General features: G+C 38.9%; 1 protein-coding gene across 5 annotated transcripts in view; it reads right to left on the minus strand.

Moving 5' to 3' along the window:
• Nucleotides 1–20,753, minus strand: part of LOC113147947 (transcription factor 4) — a 193,597-nt gene that overhangs the window by 79,364 nt on the left and 93,480 nt on the right. For all 5 annotated transcript variants that reach the window (XM_026339298.1, XM_026339301.1, XM_026339303.1 and 2 more), the window contains 2 exons: nucleotides 13,157–13,283; nucleotides 11,588–11,637 (listed from right to left, as the gene is read on the minus strand). In XM_026339298.1, the coding sequence (XP_026195083.1) occupies nucleotides 11,588–11,637; nucleotides 13,157–13,283 (177 nt within the window). The remainder of the gene's footprint in view (nucleotides 1–11,587; nucleotides 11,638–13,156; nucleotides 13,284–20,753) is intronic.

Consider the following 20,753-nt stretch of genomic DNA (forward strand, 5'->3'; position numbering starts at 1 on the left):
AGTTACTGAGGGACTTGACCTTTCAATAGCATAAGAATAAGAAAACCAAACTTGCTGTTAATCTTAAAAAACGGATTAAGCATCTGTGTGAAAAGTGTGGATAAATATGTCTCACTTTTTATTTTTCTGAGATCACAAATTAATTTCTCCACAAGGAAACAGTTTTGACAGCTTGTCATGTTAAGATCACAGAGCAATTAGCTATCAGCAGGCAGCACTCTCCATACTACTTTGTGTTGCATTCAAGGAAGCTCTGATATCTAAGAAGTGATAATGATCTTAAAAAATAAATTTACTAGACATGGGACTGGGATATAGTTGCTTTATACCATGAATACAAGTAGACATCAGTGTCTACTTTGTATCTGTCTGGAGGACTTAAAATGTTCTCCACCAGGAGGCGGACTCAAGTCTAATCATTCCTGACAAACATGGAGTTTCTTCCTCGTGAACTTTACTTTTTCCATAATCTATGGTGTGCCTTGAAGAAATTAATCAAGGCAGAGATGATGACCTCAATTGCAGGTATACATGCAGGTTGTTGTTGACAAGTTTTCCCTTAACATTCCACATGCACAGTTGACGGTCCAAAACAGTGCAAGATGATCATTACGGAGGATCATCGACTCCTTGCCACATTAACTGGTCTACATTCATTTTGCAATTTTCAAATAAAATCAAAATAATAATTACACTTCCTGACAAACGCACAAGGATGAAAGCAGGACTCACTTTGAGATCTGTTGTACAGCTGAAAAGAACAACTGAGAAGAATTTAACACATTATCAACAACTTAAAGCAGTTTTGTCACCACCACCAGTACATGCTGATGTGTCAATGTGTGACAATATGTGATATTCATCGCAGCCCTGGAGAGTGCCGCTCTCTGCTGCCTGTAAATGCAGCCAAATATTTGGACTCTGGAATGCAGGAATTCACAGGGGAGCGTTCACATCTGCAGAAGGCATTCATGTGTGTGTATGTATGTGTGTGTGTGTATGTGTGTGTTTGTGTATGTGTATGTGTGTGTAGCTGAGAGTGTGTGAAAGAGAGAGGTCCTTGTAGAAGCCAAATGTCCTCACTTGGACTGAAAGGCAGCAGACATCTGAAGGCTGAGGTCATTTCATTGACAAGGTTCCTTTGAAGCACTGAGGCAGATGTGAAAGAAAAACTCAGATCTTTTATTAAAGTAAAGGTCAGATGGTGCATGTCAACAACTAACTGCTAACTATAAAGTACCAGGGACATGTCCAGACCGGTTTATTACAGTGGCCTGTGGGGGCGGGTGGTTGTGGGGTTTTAAATGTATGCTATTAAAAACTATGCCTCATTGGCTTTGTCAGCTAACCAGGTAGGAAAAAAGCCAATGGTTGTGACAAACTAACAAAAAGCCTGTTAGCATGACATCGACTGATGTAAACCTGTGGGGCTTGGATGGTTTCTCCTAATGGAGAAAGTTGCATATTGTTGCTTTATGATATGACACTGTTTCTAAGCAAACCGTGATGAAAGAACAAATGTCATGCAGCAGCTAAATGAGCAGTAATGTCTGCTACACATTTTTGGAAATCAAGAAAAAGCCAAATGAGTCAAAAATATAGAAATAATTATTCGAATTTTCTTTGCGAAAATCATTCACATATAATAATGTTTCATTTCTTTGGATTTGATCTGTTACAAGAACTAAATATTCTCATAAATAACATTAGCACAATGAAGTTTGTACTAATGTTTGTATGAACAATCAACATGTGCACATGCATGCAAGTACACAAACGAATGCCTTGTAACTCAATTAGTCACTTTCCCATCTGACACAAAATGGCAGCCGTGGTACATCAGTGTAGGACATTGTGGGGCTAAGAGCCAAGCAAATAGCTTATAACACACACTTAGTGACATATTTTTAATTGTGTGACGTGTTTAGTGCACAGTGTGTTACAAACATTTGATATTGAAATAGACCTGAAAAAAGAGACGGGCCAGCAGAACGAGTCACTGAATCATCCACACTGCATAAGCGAACGCACAGCTGCCTGTCAGCATATGTATGTGTGTGCCAGTTTAAACATGAGGTCATCCCGGACTAAAGCTACTTTCTGGTTTCCCCTGTATAAACACCGACACTACTTCAGGACAACAGCTCCATACTAAACTCGAGTAGCTGCTTTGTCTCTACTGAGTTCATTATTACTTTATGACAGAACACCTCAGATTGCATCACTGCTCTTATGTGAGCAAGAAGAAAGACAGAACTGTGTTCAAGTGCACCTCCATGTGTTTTAAGTTTAACTTTATCCATGGTTGGCTACAAGAGCTACCTGTAGCATGCAGCGTAAGCACTGTTGTTACAGTCACCAGCAGTTTAACTGTTGCTACTTAGATATATTACATATTAGTACCATATGACGGTGATCTGCAAATGTAAATCTGCAACTAAACTTAATTGTCTATTGAAGTTATATGGTCCATATCTTTACTGATTAGCTATAGTACTAGTAATATAAGTTATAGTTAAGTATAGTTAGTAATTATTCTTCACACACTACTTGCCTATCCTGATCCTCAATCTAAATCTAACCACACTAACCATACCCTAATCTTAAGCCTTAATGTTTCAGTCCTCACAATGTAAATAACACACACACACAAAATCTTAACATATATATTGTTTGTTGTATAGTTTGTGACGACAATATGGGGAAGACACTTTTCTGTCTTAACAATGTTGATGTTGATTCGAGGCCAGCTCCATAATCAAACTGCTTTCCCAGTTTGATGAACTGGACACGTCTGCACACACTCCTGGCTTCAATCCCATCCTACATCTTAAAGATGAACTCCATCCAGCCATTATCTAAACCATTCATCCTGTTAAAGGTTGTTTCCATAATCACTTGGAAACCCTGAAACCAGGAAAGTAGAAGCTGTAAAAGCACCAAATTTGACTCCGGGGTTTTAAAAATCTATTTTTGCCTTAAAGATCAAACAATTTCAAGACTGGACTTGGTTAAAATACTTGTTTGGTCATGTTTAATGGATCTCTTTAGCTCTCCATAAAATCCAAACATGTAAATCTAAGGTTAAAGGAAATAGAGAAATTGTAAACCCAAAATGATTAACTCTTTGAGTGCAGAAGCATCAAACTCTCAACACAACCCCACTATAGTGGAGGTTGTGGCAGGGACCACCTGAAGGGGGCAGTATGGCTCACCAAACCACGTTCTCTTCTCTGTCCCCCCCCCACCCCTCCGCCACCATCACCCTCCAACCCCCATCCCTCCTCCACCCGCGGCCCACTGGGGACCGCCAGCTCTCCTACTGTGCCTTCTGCAAGACCTGGCTTAATTTAATTAACGCTGTCGACTTTAAACAAAACCACATCTGAGCCGAGGAGAGGAAGAGAGATAGAGAACGAGGGAGACGCAGAGAGAGAGAGAGAGAGGAGGAAGTAGCCAGAGATGGGAGCAGATCGCCCCGGTCAGAGCGCTGAGAGGATTTAATCGGCTCAGGGTTTGAAAATATTTCACCTTCGAGGAGTATGCTTTCAAAAGCAAGACCTTAAAAAAAGTTTTTAAAAGACATCCCAGGATTCCATCTTTACATGACTAAAATCAAAAGGTCTGTTTTTAAAGGCTGGTGCTGGTAGGGAGCTGAAGATAAGACTCTTCACACTCTGGATGCTTCAAATTAAAACTAGTGTACTTAATGATGAGCTTCAGGTAAAAATGTGATTTTATTTGTTGGGCTTTCATTACTTTAGATTTGGTCTTTTATAACTTTCTTGACAGTTTAACACAATGTTTTGTCTGTGTGTTAGACAGATGACGAATTCTTTACAGAAATAAAACATTTGGTTTATTTAATTAAAAGGAGGAGTCATCAATGAAAGTAGAGCTTTGGAGAAACTTTTACAACCTGAATGCTGCAAATTTCAACTCTTATATTTTAAAAAAGTATCCCAAACTGTTACTTTACAAAAAGACAATCAAATAATAAACATCTTTAAAAATGAATCTTATAAATTACTGAAACATTCTACAGCAAAATTGGAAACGTCCATGCTTCTTTGAATAAATGAGACACTTGTACAGTTTGGATTCTCAAGGATAAATGATAAATGAATTGTACATGTGCGTCCCTTCACATTTTTATCCAAAATGGATTCAGGACATTTTGAAAATCAAGTCACATAATGATCCTAAACACCTCTGACAATATGTTCACTCTTTAAATATCAAGCCATGAGTTTTATCTTTTGCTTTTGTCTTTTTTAAATATCCAAATTCAGACTAGTTTAAAAACATAATTTTTTTTGAAAATATATAATTAATAATCATATTTAATATAATTTTTTTTTTAAATATCAAATAAAACATTAACTGTGTCATGGATGTTTTTCATATGGAAACCCTCTTTGAGTAAAATCAATCACATTCATAAACCAGTTTAATGACTAGTCCCAGTGTCACAATGAGCAAAAGAAAGAGAGAGGGGGAGATTGTACGTGTATATGCAAGTAGAAAAAAAGAGAAAAGCATTTAATGGACCAAAAATGAACATTAAACACCCTCATGCTGACGCATACAAATGATTTTATTTCTTTTTCCTTTAATAGCGCATTTCAATGGTTTCATTAAAGCCCTTTTTGGGGATAATCTTGATATATATGTGTGTGTTTTGTTCATCAGCATTAGCAAAGCTCTGAGGACGAGCCAGAGACTTTATCAGCCCTAACAACAAATTATCCAAAACAATGATATCGAAGGCAAAAAAAAAAAAAAAAAAAAAAGCTGTTATACTCCCAACACCAACAAAGAAAAAACAGCAGCGAGACGGCACTCTGCAACCTGCTAATGTTAGCAACTGATGCCTAATTTCCTTTTGATTACAAAGACGTCCCACGCTCTCCTCTCAAGTGACGTTTAATTGTTTCTCAAAGTAAATCATCAACTCAGCAAACTACATTTGACAAACAACAATAACAAAGTTGCAGCACAGGGAGATGAGAAGGAGGGAGGGGATAGAAAAAAAAACAAGAGAAATGAATTAATTAAAAGAAAAAGACCCATCGCCTGCAGTGGATGTGAAACACAGATTAAAGCAAAGAGACTTTTTTGCCTTAAATGAAGCATGTTCACAAGCTGGAGCATATGGGAGGGCAGTCGCACAACAACGAGGAAGTTAAAACACACCACAGTGACACAACGATCTTTCCAAATTCATCAGAAGAAGTGTAAATGGCAACAGAAAAGCAAAAGCAGAAAATAAGTGTCTTTATGTTCCTCTTGTAAAAGGATAAATCACCAACAAAACACTAATGTCATTAAAATATAAATGGTCATATATGACCAAAGATTCTTGAATATGAAATAAAAATCTAATCAAGTGTTGAGTATAGAGTACGCAGTAAAATATAATTCAAAACAAGCTAAAAGACACCAAAATGACGCTTTAACTTCATCAGTATGTTCCATCTTCCAGTGTATTATATAAGTTACCTTAAAATATTAACAAAACAAATTCAGACTTAATACCACCAACAAAATACTAATCCAGCAACAGGCTGTCTGACTGACCAGACTCAAATTCAGTTTCACAAAATAATCAAACTACAGTCTTCTGGGCTGGGTTATCTGGAGTTTTAGCTGCAGTGCCACTAGTGGTTCCAATTTCAATTATTGCAACTTTAACACAAATAGTTTCAGATAAATGATACAACTGCCTGTGCACGAGTTAGCTCATCTGCTATCTCAGTTATAATAACATTACAAAACTTACTGCTCTGTAATAACTGCATGAAAAATGTGTATTTGTCGACATAAATATTGTTTTAAGTTACATCAGTTATAAAAGTTAAACTTAATTACAAACTGCAAAATGCTCAGTTAACTTGTGTTCTTCACTTTGGGAATATAGGAAAACAATTCCCTTAATTATATTATAATAATTCACAATTATAATAATCTTTAATAAAATCACTATACTATACTCACTCTTATAACTTAAAAATCTTTATCAATTTAATAACTTACAATTATGAGTCAAGTTGACTAAATATCCAGTACACTGTTTGGCTAATACAAAAAATTAAGTTGTCCCATTTTTTCATACACATCCCAGCATGCATTTAGTGCAGGTTAAATTCAGTTAGTTATGCAGATAAGCTTTCACAATGGTTATAATAATACCCATAAAAAACTGTTAAAATTTTGAGATGGATAAGCTCAAAGTCTAAAGTGAACTGAAAAAATTTTCCTCAATTGTTACATGTTATAACACCGTTTATGTAAATAGACGGCAACATAGAACTTGAACTAGAATTTGACTTACTTATAGTTAACTTATTATAGTTAATAATATTATTACAGTGGGCATAACTAAGACTCATTGAATACTATAATGATATTCTTATGTCCATACTACTAACATTTCCATACTACAAACTCTCAAATTTCTTTGTAATGTAACACTGTAGCAACCCTACACTTTACAAGTCATCACATCACACCCAGTATAGATAGAGGAATCATTCCTATGACCGATAACTCTCTCAGTGTACATATAAATCAGAGTTACACTTTAAAACCCTCCAAACATAGCTCTTAAGAGTGAAGTTATATCTGTGAGGGTCAGCGTGTGAGTGTGGTGCGTGTGCAAGCTGGTTGTGCGCAAAACCAACTTTCACAAAGACACAAAGACAACTTTTGTTTTTGGTCTCTGTGTTTTGCCATAGAACTACACACACACAACACACACACACACACACACACACACACACACACACACACACACACACACACACACACACACACACACGTACATTGCAGACATTCCTCTGTGAAGCTGTGTTTGTACTCAGAGCAGGTGCAGGCTGGGAAGACAGAGCAAGTAAGACACAGAGAAAGAGTGTGTGTGTGTGTGTGTGTGTGTGTGTGTGTGTGTGTGTGTGTGTTTCATGTGAGCAGAATCTCTGTTAGAGCTCAGAGTGTGTTAAATCATCTGCAGGTCTGTAATGTCCAGTTAGTTCATACAATTCGAATATAGTTGACTTGTCATCTCTTCTTGCAATCATACTGTGGTCCTTAATCAATTTTCTTTTTATTGTTGTTTTTATCTCCTATAAATCTACATCAAAATTTGAATTCCTTATTAAAATTACATCCATGTGGATTTAATCAAATATCATCCATAGCTCAAAGTCACCAAAATGCTCAGGTAATGTCACCAACATCCGCTCTAGGTAGATGCTCAATGTATTTTTTTTAAAAGCCCACTTTTGACCCTGTGATTAAAATGTAGAAAGATGTTATGCACCTTAACAAATTTGAAATGAAAAGATCTACATATTAGTTAATTACATATAAAACACAGGTTTTAAATGACTAATAGTACTGGTATTATTTATGTCAAAATGCTTAGAATATAAATAAAGCACAGCAAAAACAGAATGTATTAATATATATAAAAAATTATAGACAACCTAAATTACATAAAGAGTCAATAGAAGTGTTAAGTGGCCTCTTTTATTACATCCAACACAACGCTTTAGAAAATTCCAGCAACAAATAAACGTAATATTTCCAGCAATTCTGAAATATTCCTTAAAAAAAACCCCAAAAAAACAGAGCAAAATAAACGCATGTAATGATTAGAGAGTTCTATTATCGGCAGGACGAGGATCAGAAAAGATCACAACAAACAGCTCTGCTGGGAACGAAAAACACGTTTCTGCCTCATCGCAATTGCTTTTGTTTTCCTGATGGTCCAGCCTCCAAAAGAAATAAGGACAGGAATCACCAAACAGACACCCCAATGGGGAGATTTAAAAGACAAATGGACAACGGACAGAAACATGCTTTGGGGGACTGATGGTAGTCGGATAGAAGCAGCTGACGGGGTTAAAGCTTCAATCCCTACAGCGAGGCACTAACAATCAATTTCATATGTGAGTCTTCTGAAGGGTTTTGAAGACAAACGAGAACCAGCGTGAAATAAAACACAGAAATCAACGTCCACTGTTGGATTCACGCCGTCTGTTCTGCTGACGTCAAACTGCCATTCTCATGCAGGAAAACCCAGTTCAGTCAAAATAACTCAACAGAACTGATAACACGCGCTGCTGCTTTTACTGTCAGTGTTTCAACACCGCGTGAAGGGTATCAGTGTTTAGTGCATCAGGAAGTCAGGTTTCGAGCTCTTCTTTCCCGACTGAAAGCGCTAAAATAAAACAGAAGTGATTATAAAAATGAACACCTGTCAAGAGTTGGGGGTTTTTTTTCACAGTAAAAGCCAGAGCGCAATTCTGAAACTGACTTCGGACAAAACAGAACCTGGTCTGCTGCTAGTAAAAGATATCTTATCTAAAATAAAAAAAATAAAAAATAAAAAACTTTAAATACTTTAAACCTACAAAGCTCTCGGTACAGTTTCTGCACTCTGTCACGCTCCTACTGATACATGTGCCAAAAAGTGGCTCTGAATTTATTTTTCCTGCAGCCGAGCCACTTCTCCATTTCACAGGCAGCGGGTCCTCGTTGCGTTCCTTTTTTCCTGACGTAAACCAGAGGAAGCAGGCAGGATTACTCACATCACAGAGGTGGAAACGAAGAGAGGGTTACGGTGAAGGGGGGAGGAGATGACTCAGAGCACCGCAGACATGAAGGCAAAGCAAGTACAGACGGATCCAAAACCTGGATCACATGACTGTCCACACTAGACTTATACAGGCCTTGCGGTTAGTCAGACAGCAGTTTGATGTTCTGTTAGGGTACTGATGTTATAGAGAGGGATGTACAAAACTGTAGGCTAAAACTGTTCTACTGTATCATTGAGGATGCAATTACGGTAGATTATACTACTATTAAGAGTCTAATGAAACTGAGGCCAAAACCACAACACAAGCATGCATGGTCTGTGCCACGGTTTGGGAAACCCTTCTTCAAATGTGCTCATGGCCTAATGGTGTTTAGTGTTCCAAAGTGTTGGCGGTTTAATAAAACCCAGCATCAAAGAACAAAAAACAAAAATAAATGTAGCATCTACTACCTACTAATATGTTTATTGTTATCAATTCATGGGGAATGTTTTGTGCCCAACACTAACCATGTAGTTTTCCTGTCTGTATAGTTTAATAGTAAATGTCAAGCACACGATAAGGCATGACAACCATCTACTGTGCCTACTGGTTGGTAGCCATATGTTTAGGCTGATGCAAACAGATAAGAGGCCACTGAATAGTTTGACATCCAAACTCTCCCCTTTCATTTCACCCCCTCTGCTAAAGAATGAACTGCTCCACAAAACAGACCTGGTCTACAGAGAGTAACTGTATGCCTCGGATATTTGTAATAACTTAGAGTCCTTGTCCTGTTTACTGACAGTAAGCAATTGAACTAGAGTCAGATGCATGCAAGAGGGGTAAACAGCACAGCACAGTGAAATGGATTGACTAGAGCTAACATATCCCTTGCTGGCGTGTGTGTTCAGCGGTTAGCTCGCCAAGTAGTACTTCATCAAGTAGCCCCATGAGTAGTCACTACAACACAAACACATATTTCACAAATGTGCAGATAAATTGCTCTGTGTCACTTTTTAAAGTGACCAAACCAGAAGAAACAACTATTTGTTTCTCTCGTCCACATCTTGAAAACCTTTCATCTCGCTGGTTATGCGTCACCAACAAACTACCTCCATTTAGGTGCTGGTGATTGCATCAGCATGAAACATGATGCCGCCTGAATTCTGATTTTAATCAACATTATGATGAACATCCACATAACTAACACATTTGATTTGTTTTCCCAAGGTAGGAAAGAAACTGTTAGTAGCAGCTACAGCAAACCAACTGAATGGCTGAAACGAGTCACTGTTGTGAGTTTGGTGCTTTAGTAAAATGAAGCTTTACAGTGTTAAAATGTGTATTTCAGTGCTATTTTCATATTACAATAAAGCAACCGTTGTTATTGTTTGACATATTTTCTCCACACAAGATGTGTCATCCTTCAACTTCAAACAACAGCAACCTGCCCAACAAACCACGCTCATTCCTCTCTGCTTTTCAATTATTATTTCTTGAAATCCTTTCCTCTGCTTCCCTGGCTTCCCTTCTAGCTGCCTCCCCTCCCTCCTTCTCTCTCCCCTCTCTATGGTGAAGATAATGTAGATGCAGGGAGGTGGTGGAAATAGGGGAGGAAGTAGGGACAAAGCGGGCCAAGGCCACAGAAAGATGGACTCCTGCCGGGCCAAAGATGCAGCTGACCTGCTGTACATTCAGCCGTTGTTAACTGGCAATTAATGAGGTCAACAATATAAAAAACACTCTCCACATGTAAAAGAGCTTGAGGGAAAATCTGAAATAATTCTACTACACATTCTCTTTCATCAACCAAAATATCCACACATCGAAAATGGGGAAAACAAACAAAGTGACAATGAAATCGTTCTTAAAAACCAACTGCTTCATACTACTTCATACTAGTTTTAAGTCGCTTTGGATAAAAGTGTAAATGTCAATATACTCGTGGTCTTTTTCCTTCAAATGTTCTCAGAGGCTGATGTCTTCACAAGTCCAGAAAGGCCCTAAGATAAATCACCTTCCAGTGATGTCAAACATCACATTTCAGAAGCTGGAGGCAAATATTTGTTGTAATAAATCCCTTAAAAGGTAGCAATGAACGCTCTGTTAGCCATTTTAGGCTCATAATCCTCAGCTCCTTCAACCAGCAGCCGAGAACCTCCCAGTAGCTGATAATGGAGCCAAGTAATTCATGAATAATAATAATAGACATGTAATAAGAGTTTATACCAAACGACAACACAGATGTAAGAAGATATAAATGTATAGAAATGATGTGCAGTACAATTCTAAAGCAGTTGATTGTGTAGAAACAGTTAAAATGTTTCAAAAAACAAATATATTTAGCTGCATACAGCTAAGTTATACTGCGTTACAAACCATTTATTAAATGCTGATATGCTGCTTACTAATGCTAAAAAGGGGAGAATGGAAAATAAATCCATTTCATAATAATTTTCTTTCTCAAAACAGGAACTGACAACAAAAAGCTGACAGCTGTCCGTGTCCAGCTCGGCTCAGAGAGCAGCATCACCGTCACCTACACACAATCACACAGCAGGATAATATTTGCTTTTCTAGACCAAACGTCCAACTAGCGCCTGAGAGCCCAAAATGCCACACATTGATCCAGCTCCATCACTGATTAGTTAATCTGTTAGCTGATCAATGAAAAGAGAAACCAGTGGGATGATGCGTTTGAGTAAATGCTGTAAATATAGTCCCTTTCTAGAAAAGAAGCTTTTGTGTGCATTTTACACGTCATTAGATTTGGAAGAACTGATGCATTTTGTTAATGTTGGGTCATTTATCCTGGCACCAAATTCTATTTCCTAAAAACATCAACTGACAGGGAGAAGCCGACAGCCCCCCACCCCACCCCCTCAGTTTGACAAAGCAGCTCAGCGATTCCAAACACGCAGGAACATCCACAGCCTCTTCTTCAGCAACACACACTTGAAACTGCGATTATACCTCGTCAGTAACAATAAAAAGGCATCATCACTTACTGAGGACGGCAAGCCGGGAGGGACCTTCCGTACTTTTTTTGTGTGAATGTCTGAAAGAGAAAAGAAAATGCAACAAAACATTAAGTGAGGATTTAACTGGCTGAGAGGTTTTTATTTGTGTTGTAAAGAAAAAAAAAAAGATGTTCTGGTTTGATTTGTTTGGATTTAATCGATCAGGTGAAGAGGAAGGAGCGAGGCCAGTTTTCCCACCGCTGTCGATACATTCACAAAGGAAGGCGTTCAGTGCAAACAGGCTCGAGATGCAGCAAATAAAAAGGCAGGACACAAAAAGGACAAGGTTGATATTTTTTCCTTTTTGATTTTATAAAAGGCAGCTTTTGACATGTTTATATTATTTTTCAGGGTTTCTCTCAAGGGGAGCGAGGGAGCAGCCTATTAACTGGGAAGGTGAGACTTTGATGGAAAAATTAAGGAGCTTTTTTTTTCCTGGAAATCAGCCCACAGTCGTGTGTGTGTGTGTGTTTGTGTTCTTTCAAGGCTAACACTACCGAGGCTACATGACGGCTCCTATTGTCCTGCTTCTTAAAAGACTTCCCTGTACTTTTCTTTTTCTTAAAGTCCCCTTTCAAAACACACACACTCACACACACATGGGAACAAGCAGGATGGACACACACTCTTAATGTTCGGCCTTCTAAACCTCCGTTTCAGAGAGCACACATGATGACTGTGATCTTGGATTTCACAATAGTGCCCAGTGAACGTTGCTGTTTGGACACAGAAAACAACGCTTCTCCAACACATATGCAATAAAAAGTATTGATTATTAAAAGCAAGTCGCAAAAGTCATCACATGTGGAGGACTCAAATGCTTTAGGCTTTAGGCCAACAAAAATGCAATACGAGTATCAGGATGTCTTTTATGTAATTGGTTTCAGAGCAACCTACTTGATTATAATTTATATTTTCAAATTCAATCAGAATTTTACAAAAAAACAAAAGTTTTTAATGAATGACAGCAGCGTGTGTGTATTTATAAAAGCAACAAAGCAGAATGGATCATTGTAATTGGTATCATGAAGTAGTGTCTTATTTCTCCTTTAGTGTCTATTCAATAAACATCATGTAATGTGATGGAACCTCTTCTGAGCATGAAACCTCAGCCTTCAAAACAGATTTTCTCCCGCAATTCGTGTCAAATTAAATTAAATGCTCAAACCTTTACCAAAAACGAGTTCATATACAAATTTGAGATAGAACATTTAAAGAATAAAATCAATTTCTGTAATATTATGATAACTGTAATATTTAGAATATAAATAATACAGAATAAAAAACAAACAATAAAAAAAAACAAAACACTAAAACTAAACAAATCTAATTAACACTATATAATAACCAGGTTCTAGTCAGCAGTTTAGGGCTGTGTTATGCTGCTGGTAGCCACACAGGGTACCTACATATGTAACAGGATGGTGACGAGGTGTTTCTAATACTTTGACTACTATCAGTCAGGACTGTCATTCAACTGACCTAGTTTAAGTTAAATGGATCCATTAAACTGAGGATTTGATTTAATGCATAATGTGTGCATTAGTGGCATCTCACCCATAGTGTCCATATGCAGCGTTCTCCTCCGTGGGTTGGAGCCGTAGTGCTGGTAGTACTGACCGGCTGGCTTGGTGGGCGACGCTGCGCCCGGGCTTCCCAAACCCAAATCACCACCCAGTATCGACTGGTCGGGAGACAGAGAGAGAGAAAGAAACAGACGGAGAGACAGTATTAGTGTAATGATCGGGCACAATTATTTGACCTTCTGGCTCAAGGGCAATGAAAGTTTTACCATTCTTGTCATATACATCTATATATATATATATATATATATATATATATATATATATATATATATATGAAAATGAAAATAAAAAAAGAGATCACAAATGTATAAAAATTGGAAATAGGAAATTTCCAAATTTTGGAAATTTGTTGGGGACTATTTCAATTAGTACTTATTTGGCGCACTGTGCCAGTACTGCATTTATGTTATAATATTTACTCTATAATACAAGCTAAATATTTAACATAAACAGAATACTGTGATAGAATAAAACAAGAAGCCTGTACCATAGTTGCAGTAATGATGACAAAAGCAAAGTAGAAAGTTTGTGTGGCGTAGTAACAAGGATGACAAGGAATGTAATCATGACAGCAAAAGTCCTCTCAGAACAACTCATGGTTACTTCCTGCCCTCTGACACACCCATACTCGCACCACTCGCATATATATCTATATATATCTATATATATATATATATATATATATATATATATATATATATATATATATATATATATATATATTAGACATAGACATTTGCCATGGTAATGAACTTCATAATGAATGAATAAAAGCGCCTGCTAAATGACTAAATGTAAAATCTCCCAGTGTGATGTACAGGCCTGAGCGCTCTTAATTTACACAAAGTTTAATTTACACAAAACCCTTCCCTTTGTGTTATAATCATGGTAATATCAGAATTTTGATGGTCTGAATATTAACAGTAGATGTTCAGATTTGTATTAAGCCATTTGTGTCAGAGGATTAAAAAACACACATACATATGTATATGTTTGCTGCAGCCAAAAACAGGATTAGGTAGCTACATATATATGGAAGCCAATGTCTGCCATTATTACTGTTATATAATTAAATCACACTGAAATATTGAACTGTACATTTTTAAACGAACCTTCCACAAGTGATGTTTTAGCTCATTTACACCCAAGATTTCCCCAGATCCTCACGTTATATATCATATAAACAGTTTATAAGTAGCACTGAAAGTTCAGCATCTGTACGGCAAGATAATGAAATAACTCCCCCCTTACGTCCCAGAACAAAGCCTACCTCACACACCTCAAACCGAACTGATGACAAACAAAACCGTGGCTGTGATGCTATTTACCTCCATGAGAGCAGCCTCATGCTGCTCAAGGTGGAGACGTTCGGCTCCCTGCGCTCCCACATCTCAGACTCTAACTTCTCCTCTGTCTTCTAACTGTGACTCTGTTTACGGCTCAAACTTAGCAAACCGCTCACACATTGTCCCGCTAATTAAGTTCAATGATTCGGCGGCAACAAGTGGCGTCTGGGCTGATTCAGGGAGCAAAGAACACAAGAAGAAAAGACAGAGAGAAGGATGGAGGAGAGGGTCTTTCTTTTTTTTAAGTGGCACAAAAAGTTAGTGAGGAGGAAAGAGGTGAAAAACAACCTGCCACCCCTCCCCTGCTCCTGATTTAAACAGACTCCACCACTACTCTGTTAAAGTGTAGATTTTTTTCCCCAGCTTTCTCGTTAAGTAATTAGTGTGCAGTGTATTCAAAGCAGGGGGGTGGAGGAGTGTGTTTGGAATGGGGAGGGGTCGGATTTTTTTTTCCTGGCTAATCTGAATTCTGATCAGCGCATTCGTCCTCTCTGAGGCTGAAAACAAGGGTTAGCTTGGCACTGCTCGGCCAAGGAAGGCTTTTCTCATGCTAAACAGGGCCTAAGTAGGCCAATTACAGGGCCAACCTCGGTCTCTGAGCCATTCTCTGGCTTAAAACAAAAGGGCCCTTGTCTTAAATAAAGTCAGTCTCACACACACACAGGGAGAGGGAGTCAGACACAAAGACACACACACACAGTCCCACAGCGATTCAGACAGCCTGTTTCTCTGTCCGGGTGTGTGTATGTGTGTGTCGCGGGGTAAAAGGGGGTTCCCACTAAAACAAAAAGGGTCTCATTGATTGTGGGGCTTTTCTTTCTTTTCACTTCTTTCTTTTTTTTTTTTTTTTCCTTCCGCACTTTAGCATCGAGCCCGGCCAGCCAGTCGCCCCGGCAACTAGACGAACGGGAGGAGAGACAAAATACCCGTCTGTCTCTGTGTCTGTCTCTCTTTACCTGTTTGTCTCACTGCCTCCCTCACTTTCACTCGATTACACACTATCTGCTCACTGCACTATAGCTGGTGAGGATACCACGAATAGTACTACTCAGACAAGTGTTAAAGCGGAATTCCAGCAATGTAGGGTTTCACTCATATGACGTCAGCTGACTTTCAAGACTAGAAGAAGACTATGACATTTAGTGTGGGTCCCAGTCCAAAGACAAATGGCTCCTACGTTTCCCATAATGCAAACAGACTATTTTCTTGGCCTGGGAAAATGTCTTCCAAACTCCACCCACCAGTTTTGCAACACAGGTTTTCTATCATCAGGCAAAAGAAACCCTACTGACATCACTATGACACCTTTAAGGTTATTTTCTGAGAAGACAATATACATTTGAGTGGTGCTCAACATAACAAGAAAACAAACCACAGCATTTTGACCAAACACACCGGACATGGAGAATGTTACTGTGTTACCTTTAAAGAGTAAAGTTGAAAATTATTATTTAGTTGAAAATTAAAACTTTACTCTTGTTACAAGTGACCAAAAAATCAGGAATAGACATCTTGTGGGGACCATGTATATACAAATCCCAGGTTTGGGAACCACTGCCCATTAATCAATCATTCTGTTATTGTGTAAATTCAACCATTTTCAAATTGAGGTTGTATGTACAAATTCAGTTTCATAGCTTTTGTATGTATCAAACTTCTCTTCCCATGACTCTAATAAATCTTTATACATGTATAAATCCAGCATTACAATGTGATCATTCTCAGGTTGGCTCCTCCTTGCTGTTTGACTACATGATCTCGTTTTCTGTCTCCATCTTCACCATCCACCATCAACAAACACACACAGAGAGAGAGAGAGAGAGAGAGAGAGAGAGAGAGAGAGACAACCAGAGGTCTGTTTCTCCCAGAGCTGACTTGGCTTCGGTACCCAGCTGCTCACAGAGACCATATTAACTAAGATAGATTACCAGAGAGAGGCAGAAAAAGGGAAAGAGGCACAGGCACATGCACACTCAGAAAGAGAGAGAGAGAGATTGGTAAAACAGACAGAAACCAAAATCCTCGAGCAGAAAGAGATGGAAGGAGAGAACAACAAAAGACAAAACTGACTGGGTAAAAACCCACAGTTGAACAAGTATAATAAGACAAAATAAATACTGAGTTTAGGAGGTGTTGATAGGTGTATTTTTAAACTTTTGACAGAGCGATGTGCACTGACTCCCAGTACCATTCTTATTTAAATCAGAGCTAAGTTAACCACATCTTGAATCCAGCTTTGTCCTTAAAGCACAGACTTGACAGTGATATCAGTCTTCTCACATCACTTTCACAAAGACAGCTAATTTTAACTTTAAAGTCAATATAATGGTTTTCTGTTTTCTGTCCTCGTCGCTTCGCTGCCCCCCTTCCTCTTATTTCCTCTCTCCTATTTTCTTCCTCTCTCACTCAACCCTCTGTCCTCATGTGACTGAAAAAGCAAATGCTCACATGTCATCAATTTCCACCATTGCAACAATGAGAGACAGAGAGCGAGAGAGAGAGCGAGCGAGAGAGAGGCAGGAAGAAGTCATTAATTACCAGGAAGTGCTGGCGAAGCAGCGGCGCACCTGTACGCCAGCTTCGCTCCAGCTGACACACACATACACCAGTGTATGCACATGTCCGCGCACTAACACACACTCCTGAGGGAGTGAGGCCCTGAAGATGCTACCAGTGAAACCAGCAGAGACAACGAATACAACTGGCCCCACTGAACCAGAACACAGTAACCAAATCACAGGCCGCTGACAATAATGACATCACAGGCTCCAATGTGATGTCATCAAATGTCTGGTCTTGATATTAAATATATTGATGTTCAGCTAATCGTTTCACTGGAGACCCTGGTGTGTTGATAAATGACTGGATCATGGAAGTTCTTGTCGATTCAAGCTTTTTCATTGGCTAATTAATGAGCTGACTAATTATCTCAGCATGATACATATTCATTACATCTATAGTGGACTATAACACCTTTAATACCTCTGACCCTGTGACCCGCTGTTCGTTACCAGTCCATGTTGGGTTTTTTAATCATGACATAACCTTTCATTAACATTTACCCAGCATTCATTGTGCCTTAATTGTAGAGATGCTAATATTGTATCTGCTAGGATCAGAAAATGCTCATGTAGCAATTGTTGCCATGCATTTACCTCTATAGTTGCTATAGTGTGCAGCTGTAACCACCCCCTGATGAAAAGTGATGTCACTGAAGTAGGTTAGCAAAAGTCAGACTTCCAATGAGGCTGTGCTCCTCAAGCAGAGTGCAGTAATAGCAAACTGTACACATATTTTCATGTGTTTTCTGTTATTGTGATGGTGTGATGGCAGCATTTTAAGCTCAACAGATCAACTTCAAGCCCATAGTTTAATTAAAAAAATGAACATTTGATTGGCAGAAAAAATGAGAGAGTTATGTGAAAAAACCCAGGCCTCCACAAGTTTTCCTACAGAGAGACTCCCTGCAGAGTCGTCTTCTTCAGCTTGAAACTGAACTTCGAACATCATGGCAAATTAAAAACAAGACTGATCATTTTTATTATGTGATGAATTTTTTAATGCCATCTGCTGGATATGATAGACTGGTGAGGCCTTTGAAAGGGACAAAAAACTGCAGTATAGATGTTTTCTTCTTTTGTTTTTTTGCTTCATGTCAGTGGTTGACTGCCTTATGATGACAGCTGAGAGAGACTATCCTTCAGCTCTACATCTGTGTTCCAAGACAATAAAAAAAAAGCATCACATGCAGTGTTTGGAGCTTTTAGAGCAACTAATGGGGTAATTTTTAATTCTATGAAACTATTAAACATGGCAAACAAACCAAACATCCTTGAATAATTAAACATGCATCACTTGCAGAGTTAGAGGATCAATTCTCTTGAGCAAGGCGCTAACACCGCCAGTTGTAAAGTCATAAACAAAGTAGCTTAACATCATCTATAAAGATGGCAAGTAACAAACAATTACACTGCTGACACAGACTGATACAACTGAATAGGTTAGTACATTATGAAAGTTAAAGACTGACACAGCCAATCGTGTCGCAGAACTGAAAACAATCCAAATGAAACGGCCAATCACATCAATGCATCTGCTAAGGCTCTGAAACACCTGCTACTGTGTTTGTGTTAGTGTGTGTGTGTGCGCGCACGTGCATTTCAGAATGACGGCAGGAGTAAGACAAATTTCAGGGACAATCACACACACACACACACACACACACACACACCTATTGACATAATGCATTCCGTCACTCCTTACCTTGACAATCGCCCTAATTCTATCTTTAACCCTCAAACCAAGTCGTAGCCCTCAAACAGCTGCTTAAAGTTGTGAGGATCGATGGTACTGCCCGCACTAGGATAGTGTTGAACTAAAAATTGGCCACGCAACTACAGGAAGACATGTACACACACACACACACACAAAAACACACACATCTGCAGTAGCACTCCAAGCAGCAGAGCAGCGACTCATCAGTGACAGCTTCCTCCATCTTCTAACCACACCACACACCAACATACACACACACACACACACAAGGCAGTTCAAAGCATTTCTCCTTAATTAGCGTTCAACGCTTGGCTTGACAAATAAATAGCGATCATTTAAGAACACTTAGAGAGGAATCAGACAGCACATTACACCTCACAATATCTGGCAGCTTCCTGCACACAATTAGAATGGGGGGAGTTGGGGGGGGCGGAGTGAAGGATGAAGTGGAGAGCAGGCAGGGAAGAGTAGAAACAGTAGTTGAGAGGTGTAGGAAATAGGGAAAAGCATGAATGGAAGTAAAACTGGCAAGACAAATAAGACGACGGGCAGAGCAGTGGGGAGAGCGGGAAAGGAAAGGAGGGATAAATCACAAGGAGAGTGGGGAGGAAGAAGAAAGCTGGTGGGAGAAGAACAATGACAAGAGATGGAAGGATGGAAGACAGTTAAGGAGGTACAATAGAAATGGAAGATATTAAAGAGGGACAAGTATAGGAAAGACACCTAACAAGTGGAAAAGGAAGAAGAGCACGAAGGAGGAGAAGGAAAAAGGAAAAGAAAGAGAGAGTGTGAAAGTGTAAAAAGTAAAGAAGCAGAATGGAATAGAAAGACAAAGAAAAGAAGAAGAGGGATAAAGAGAATAGGAAGAAACGCAGTGTACAAAAAGAAAAAGGAATGGAAAGTAAAAGAAGAAGGGAAGAGAGGATCACCAAAGACAAAAGGGGAGGAGGCAGGAAGCGAATGCATGATATATGGAGAGACAGCTTCATATTTAGAGATGAAAAGAGTAGGAAAAATAGGCTTCCCTGCGGTGGCATCTTGAAATGATCACTCCCATCATGCCTCACTCCCAGCTGACTTCACTTTGTAGTTCTGGAGGCATTTTGGTCATTAGAACCAGAAAGAAAAACACGGAGTGCAGAAATAAAACTTATAGAGAGGACATTCCCATGTCTAAACCATGTTCCATATAAAACTGTGCAGAGGGAAAACAATAAGCAAAACCACTTTGAAACTGTGTGCGTTGACATGCAGTTCCTCCCATGGCCACTAGGTGTCTCTTCCAGAAAACGATGACTGTGTTGAAGTGAACGGAAAATCCCCGGTGTTTCTCTCGGAATACAAACTACGACTGAGTGTTGAGATTTAAAAGTAAAAATATACCATGTTAAGTGAGTTTTTAAATGTATTGGTCCATTAGGAAGATATTAAGATATATGTGAGCATCACATAGACAGTAGGAAAAGAGAAATAGGTAAGACTTAGAAGATAATGTGGTCATATGATCAGGGCAATTCTGAAGTTTGTCCTTGCCCTACAATCAGAAGCACCAACAGTTTGGCGCCATCTTTCAAAGGCATACGTATATTTTCAGAACTATTCAACCGGCTTTCCCATTCAAAGGAAGTTCAAGACCTGTGCGAGCCAGTACGTTGCTGCTTCATCTCTCGAGATAAGAATCCCAACGTCAGTCCTGCAGAACTGAGCTCTGATGAAGGGAGCGCACATGAAAAATATCAGCCTGCTTTCCCACATCTTGTGGATCAAGAGTGGATTACTCATCAATATGTGTGTGTGTGTATGTGTGTGTCGGAATCAGTGCATAAACATAGAGAGGCACTGCTTGTGTGTGTATTAAACTGCATTGATGTGTGTGTGTGTATCAGCCCTGTAGTGTAGGTGTGACAGCTCAGTTCTGTTCCGTGCCTGTTACCAGCTGTTGTACTT

This window comes from Anabas testudineus, chromosome 22 (assembly GCF_900324465.2).
Source record: "Anabas testudineus chromosome 22, fAnaTes1.2, whole genome shotgun sequence".
Classification (NCBI taxonomy): domain Eukaryota; kingdom Metazoa; phylum Chordata; class Actinopteri; order Anabantiformes; family Anabantidae; genus Anabas; species Anabas testudineus.